This window comes from Cynara cardunculus (assembly GCF_001531365.2).
Source record: "Cynara cardunculus var. scolymus isolate 2C chromosome LG 1, CcrdV1, whole genome shotgun sequence".
Lineage (NCBI taxonomy): Eukaryota > Viridiplantae > Streptophyta > Magnoliopsida > Asterales > Asteraceae > Cynara > Cynara cardunculus.
In genome coordinates, this window is record NC_037528.1 from 29,274,735 (window position 1) to 29,282,096 (window position 7,362).

Sequence of the window (7,362 nt, forward strand, 5' to 3'; positions counted from 1 at the left end):
GAAGGCAAGTTCCATGGTTATTCAACAAAAGCCAAGGCATACAGAGTCTTCAATCAACAAACCAAGACGGTCATAGAAAGCATCAACGTCTCGTTCGATGATAAAGAACACATGACTTCAGAGTACCTCAGCTCTGGACTCGATCTTAACCAACAGACTTCCAATTCTCAAATAAAGTCAAGGGAATTGGAACTCAGACTCCTATTTGAAGACTTCTATGGCGACGAAGACATCTCCGTACGTGCACCAAGAGATGCATCTTCGAGTGTGAGTGAAGGATCACAAACGACAAACACATTTGACTCTGGTCCTTCACACACCTCTGCTTCCTCTGGAGATCATTTCAATCCACAACCAGAGCAAACAAGCTCTGCATCAGAGCCCAGTCATGTAGAACCAGAGCATAATACCTCTGGCTCTACACCTGGTTCCTCTGTATCATCATTTGAGGGGAGAAAGCAGAACCTTGTCAATGAGCTCAATGCCAAACATGCCCATGGAACGTGATCAAACGTCCCCCACTTCTGAATCTGTCCTAAGAACAAAATGGACAAAGGATCATCCTCTTCACCAGATCATTGGTGAACCTTCAAGTGGCGTAAAGACACAGGCTGCAACAGCTAATGAGTGTTTATTCGTAAACTTCCTTAGCACGGTAGAGCCTAAGAAAGTACATGAAGCCCTACAAGATCCTAGTTGGGTCGATGCCATGCAAGAAGAGCTCCAACAATTCGAGAGGAATAAGGTATCGACTCTTGTACCTTTACGAAAGGATAAAATTACAATTGGCTGTAAATGGGTTTTTAGGAACAAGAAGGATGAGGATGGGATCGTAGTGAGGAATAAAGTGTTAATCCCAGATCTGACAGTAGAGTGATGTAAAAGGAATTTAAAAAGAGATTTGTAGAAGAAGATGAATAGAAATCGGCCGCCGCTTTCTTTATTGAATGGAAAATACAATCTCTCAAAAACACTAATCGACTCTCATGTGATGTGTTTGAATCTGTGTGTTACAAAGTGTTGATAATTCATCTCTCTCCTATTCTATGCCTGTATCACTTCTTATATAGGCGATATTTACATGATAACTGTATCCTATAAATAAGGTAACTAAATCCTATAAATAAGGAAATAATCATTATCGAAAATGGGATCCACATCATCCTTCAAGATTCTGAAGATAGGCGTCCAGAGGATAGAGCAACCAGAGGATAGACCAACGAGAGGATAGAGCAACCAGAGGATAGACCAACGAGAGGATAGAGCAACCAGAGGATAGACCAACCAGAGGATAGACCAACCAGAGGAGTTATGGAGATGTGTAGTTCATCGCACCTATGGACGTTCATAGGGGCTCTGGTCCTAAAGGACTTAGAGTCCAGAGTCTCTGGTCAATACAACCAGAGGCTCTGGTCGTCCATAGGGGCTTTGGTCTTCTTCCAGACTTAGTCGTTTTAGCATAGCAACATCTTCAGATATTCCATCCTTAGCCCCGATTGCTTAATAAAACTTTTTAGAATAATTTGGATCTATTGATTCCAACATAAAGCTAGGCTCATAGCAAAAGGATATTGCCAGGAAGAAGGCAAAGACTATGACGAGACCTTTGCGCCAGTAGCAAGGCTAGAAGTATACACTTGTTCTTAGCCTTCTCTACACATTAGGGATTCTGAGTCTATCAAATGGACGTTAAGTCAGCCTTCTTGAATGGTAAGCTAAAGGAGGAAGTCTACGTTCAACAACCTCCAGGGTTTGAAAGCTCCACCCATCCAGAGTTTGTCTATTTCTTAGACAAAGCTCTGTATGGACTTAAGCAAGCACCTCGAGCCTGGTATGAACGTCTCTCGTCTTTCCTCTTTTCTAATGATTTTGAAAAAGGTAAAATCGATACAACTTTGTTTATTAAGAGGTATAAAGGTGAGATGCTCTTAGTACAGATGTATGTGGATGACATCATCTTTGGTTCAACGAACCAGAGGCATTGTGATAAGTTCTTTGCGTTAATGAAGAGCGAGTTTGAAATGAGCATGATGGGAGAATTAACCTTCTTCCTTGACTTGCGAGTAAAACAGAGGGTGGACGGTATTTTCATTAACCAAGCTAAGTATGTCTCCGACATATTAAAGAAATACCAACTCCATAACTCTTCCACCATGAGAACACCAATCGCGACGAGAACTAAGCTTGACACAGATCCATCTGGAAAACCAGTGGATGTTAAGACTTACCGTGGAATGATTGGATCATAACTATACCTCACGGCTAGTAGACTAGACATTATGTTTGCCACATGTCTCTGTGCGTGTTTTCAAGCAAATCCAAAGGAATCTCAGCTTTCGACTGTAAAAAAAATCTTTAGATACCTTAAAGGGACTCAATTTTTGGGTATTTGGTATCCAAAGTATTCTGGTTTTGATCTTATTGTGTACACAGATTCTGATCATGCAGGTTGTAAACTCGATCGAAAAAGTACATCAGGGAGCTACCAATTACTTGGGGACAAGCTCATAAGCTGGACCTCGAAGAAGCAAAACTGCGTCTCTACTTCCACAACTGAAGCAGAGTATGTAGCTGCAGCAAGTTGCTGTTCCCAAGTGATATGGATGAAGACTCAACTGAAAGACTATATAATCGAGTTTGAGAAGATTCCAATTCTGTGTGACTCAGAAAGTGCTATCGCAATCACAGCCAATCCTGTGCAACACTAAAAAACAAAGCACATCGATGTTCGATATCATTTCATCAAGGACCATGTAGAGAAAGGTACGATTGAAATGTTTTTTTGTTAGTACAGATTTACAACTTGCTGACATATTTACAAAAGCTCTTGATGAAAAGAGGTTTAATTTTCTTGTTAGCAAGTTGGGTATGCTTAATCTTTCAAACTAAGGCAGAGCCTCTGTATGTACTATACAGAGCCTCTGCATCCCTTTATGCATACTTCAGTTTTATTGATTATTTGTATTGATCCATGAGACAGAGCCTCTGCATAGTACATGCAGAGCCTCTTACTCAAGTCCTAGTTGTTTTGTAATACAGAGCCTCTGTACCTTGATTATTATATATATGCTCTACTTATCACAAATGATCTAAGCATAGTTCAAGGGGGAGCATATAAGAAGAGCTCAAGTCAAGGGGAGCACGAGATCATGTCACACAGAGCCTCTATTTCAAAACTTCTCATGATTATAGGACAGAGCCTCTATATGTACTATGCAGAGCCTCTGCCTCTAAACATAGTAAGTTTTCTACAGATGACATGTATAGTCCAATCATGAGTCTCTGTATGAGATCCTAAGGTAGGTTGTCTTCTTCTGCATGTAGTACTCTGGTTCTCTACAAAACCTATACTTCTCAATAACTAGAGTATTTACACTTGATTTTTTTTGTTTTTGAAAATCAAAATATATTATTTTATTAAGAAGGCGTAAGGTTTCTTTTAATTTTTTAATAAAAGCTATCGCCTACATTAAGCGTCACCACCTGTGAGCTTATCTTTTCAAACGTGGGAGGCGCCACTTGCAGCTGGCAAATCCACGTGGCGCGCCCCCATAGGCTGTGAGAAAACCGGTTCAGTTTTTTACCTGACGTATGGGTGCTAAACACTCAAGTGTTTTTATTTTATTCTATTTAAACAAATTTTACCCCCAAATTAATCTTTTACGCTTACAAAGATTTTCAAGAACTCCTGTCGTCTCCAACCTTCAACCGCCATTGTTAAGCTTTCAAGCTCTCAAACCAGTGATCGGAATCTCAATCAGCCTTTCAACGTTCATCCAGTTTGTCAAGTAAGTCCCAAAAATCCTTTCCTCCAACCTATTACTCAATTCAAGAACTACTTCTTGAAACCCTAGATTTTCTTTTATCTCCTTCCAAACCCAAAACCTGCAACTATGTCCTCCTCAGAATCTAGAAACTCCCAAAGTCATACCACAACCCACAAAACTATGGAAGATACCAGTCAAAACCTAGTTCCTCGTCCTATCAAACCGAATAACCATGCCTTAAACCTCCAACTTGAAAACTTCGACACCAAATACCATCCCATCATCAGTATCCTCCAAAATCACTTCTAAAACCCAACCTTGACAAACACGGATGACCTTGTTCCTGAAAGGTACATCCAAGAATACTGGCAATCCTGCGCCGTTACTGAATCTCAAAGAGGAATAGTTGGAGATTTCTACGTCTCTTCACCAAACGAGTTTGTCACTATTCGAATTTCAAGATCCATGTTTTAGCGGGTTCTATAAATCCCAACGAAAACCGACTTACAGCTTTCTGAGTATGCCCCTCTCCTATCTGGGGACGAGATAGTGGCCTTCTTAAAGTTCTTAGGGTACAACAAGGCCATCCAATACCCGTCACAGTATCGTCGTCAATACCTACCACCAATGTGGAATACACTTTTCACATTGGTCAACAGATCGCTGACAGGGAAGATACGGAGCCTCGACATGTGCTCAACAAATGTTCTTCAGATCGTCTATGGAATCTTCTTTGACTTATATCTCGACTATTCCTTGATACTCTACACAGAGTTCAAGGCTGCTGTGGCCAAGAAGTGGCCAAAGGAAGACAGTTGACGTCTTTATTATTTCAATGATTCTTGGGTCTTCTCCTAAGACCTGCTCTCGACGACAACAATATTGATGTGGGTCGTCTACCTGCTCACAAGGTGAATGTGCTCAATCAATACAGACCTACAGTGAACAAGGAGGGTTATGAAGTAGAGAGGCCTATTCCAAAGAGGCTCATGAGTTATATGAAGTCCAAGGAGATTAGAAGAGCGTACAGACGTATACGCGAGACACTAGGACCAGTGTCTCGAACCCGGTTACGCATAGGAACAGCCGAGGAAGAAGAGAGGACTAAGGACACATCAAGGCCTCAAGCAGATGGAGAGATGGTGATAGCAGGTGAAGAGAGGATGAGAGCAGAGGAAGAAAGGGTGCAAGTGGAGCAAGAGAGAGAGAAAGAAAGAAAAAGAGAGGAGGCGAGGACAAAGAGAGCTGAGAGCGAGAAAAAGAAAAAAGAAGAGGCAGAACGAGCAGAGCAAGAGAAATTGGCTGAGCTTGCTCGTGCTAGAGCAGAGGCAGAGCGAGCAGAAAAAGCTCGCAAAGCAGAGATCGCTCGTCTGAGGGAAGAGACCAGACTCAGAGCAGAAGAAGAGGCTCGTCAAACCTTGGCTCACTCCTCTAGTCCAAACCAAGGGGATGACCAAGAGCACTACGACGATGCTGCACGGTCTTATACAAGTGAAGAAAGTGAGGAGGAAGAGGAAGAGAGTGAAGAAGAAGAGAGTGAGAAAGAAAAAGAAAGTGAGGAAGAAGAAGAGGAGAGCGAGGAGGAAGAAGAGGGAGGAGGTGCAGCAGCTGCGCTGCCTCAGGGTGAGCCAGAGCAGCCTAGGCTAAATAGCCACACTCGATTTACCACCCCAACTCCCAGTGCAATCAAATCATCTGACTCCAGTGGTCGAGATATAGGAGTCATGGAAATAGAGGTGCACACCTCGAACCCCAGCCAACCTATCCAACCAGAGGTCGCATCTGCCTCTGGTTACATCAGCCAAAGGGAAGCCTCACCATAGGGAACACCCTCTCAAAAGGGTGCAACCTTTGAAAACATAAGTGATATGTCTCCCCATATCACGCCACTTTCCCAAACAGAGGAATTTGTTTCCTCTGCACGTGTAGATTCCCAACCTTGTTCAGAGCAAGGTATAGGTGCACTTGGCTTGGAGACTCTCGACCGGTCTCCTAGTCCACTCATGGAGAGCCCTCTGGCTGGCTCTAAACCAGTCTTGGGTACTCTCCTTGACAGAACATAGGTAGTGAATTCTCCTTAAGGAGAACCACGAGGATCCTCTGGAAGTCCTTCCCCGACCAACGTCAATCAAGTCATGAATGAAGGCGTCCCTGGAACGGGGACTCAATCTGGCCCTTGTGTTGAGCCAGAGGTTACACCACCTGTATATGTCACTAGGGAAGAGTTCCATTCCCTTTTCACCTCTATGCGGTGCTCCTTGGAAGAGCTAAAACTCATCATGGCCCGTGTAGAGCCGTCCCCTTCTACACCTGCTCTGGATGAGATACGAGCATCCTTGATAGTATTAAGAGCTGAGTCTACGACGAATGCTTCTCATATCAATACACTCATGGAATTGATGGCACACAATACAGAGACATTATAACAGGTCATCGCATCAATACAGAGGGTTGAGGCGTTTACATCTCATGGCACCCAGGCCCTCATTCCTCTGAGTGTACCTGTGGATTATGTCACACAGAGCGCAATGAATGCTCTAGGTGACAAACTTCTACAGAAGGTGGCAGACTTCACTGCAGACTTCAATCGCAAAGCCACAAAAGCAGTGAAGGATATCAACGATACACTTGCCAGATTCAACTACCGTTCAGACGATGAAATACGAAAGGTTGGAGTTGCAGTCGATGAACTCCTCAAAGTCATTAAGGAGATGATCAAATTGATGCCTTAAGCAAAGGATGAGAGGCCAAAGCGAAAAAGGGATCCATCTCCTTGTGCAGAACCGTCAAAGAGGAGGTGACTTGACAATAATGAGGACCCAGATGAGTCTCGTCCTCAAAATCATTAAGAAGGGGAGAACTTTCCTACAACCATCCCAAGTACAACACCTATGGCTGCCCCCTCTGCACCAACGTCCTTTGCCCTATGCCAACAAGCTCAAAATCCTTCAAGGCAGAGCAGACAAAGCCAACCAGCACCAGACAACGCAGAGGCACTTCACAAAGGAAAAATGCCCATGGCGTCACAGGCAGAGCCAACCGGGCCACAAAAGACTACAGAAGTGATAGATCTTCTATCTGTCTATGGATCAAACGATTCAGACCTGGCTCTGTCCTCTTCAACATAGTATGCTATGGACATGGCTGCTCCTTCAACCATAGCACAACAAGAAGAAGAGGTGGTCGCTATGAATGTGGTTGATCAGTCACTCTTGCACAATCCAGTTGCCATTCCTCTAGAAGAAGTCATTGTTGCTGCTCCTCCACCACATCCAAAGACCCACAGAGCTAGAGTCCCTGCTCAAGGGACCAAGGTTGTCACTCCTGCAATGAGGCAGCAGGTACCTGTCAAGCCAAACAGAGCGGACACAGAAGACACAACCAACGGGCAAAAATGGAAGCATCCTTCTGGTCATGTCCAAAGGATCAAAGCAAGTATGGATGCCATGTTCACGCCAACACCTATCAACAAACCCATCATGGACAAGGTAGACAACAAGGAGATCTAACAGTTCCTCTACAACCTAAGAGAAGAGACACCGGTCCAGAAGATCAGTCTTCATCCTATGGTTCAAGAGCACATCAGGCAGAGATT

At 43.6% G+C, this 7,362-nt stretch overlaps 1 protein-coding gene across 1 annotated transcript; it reads left to right on the plus strand.

The window, feature by feature from the left end:
• Positions 1 to 4,765: 4,765 nt before the first annotated feature.
• Positions 4,766 to 6,499, plus strand: LOC112499986 (caldesmon-like). Its single transcript, XM_025103272.1, has 2 exons — positions 4,766 to 5,288; positions 6,309 to 6,499. The coding sequence occupies exons 1-2, from the start codon at positions 4,766 to 4,768 to the stop codon at positions 6,497 to 6,499; spliced, it is 714 nt and encodes a 237-aa protein (XP_024959040.1).
• Positions 6,500 to 7,362: the final 863 nt, after the last annotated feature.

What these genes read in the sequence shown, in the direction of transcription:
- LOC112499986 (XM_025103272.1), top strand. Translation starts at nt 4,766, where the DNA reads ATGAAGTCCAAGGAGATTAGAAGAGCGTACAGACGTATACGCGAGACA. An exon ending in TGAGGAGGAAGAGGAAGAGA is followed by an intron (nt 5,289 to 6,308) that starts GTGAAGAAGAAG and finishes TGAATGCTCTAG; the next exon opens with GTGACAAACTTCTACAGAAG.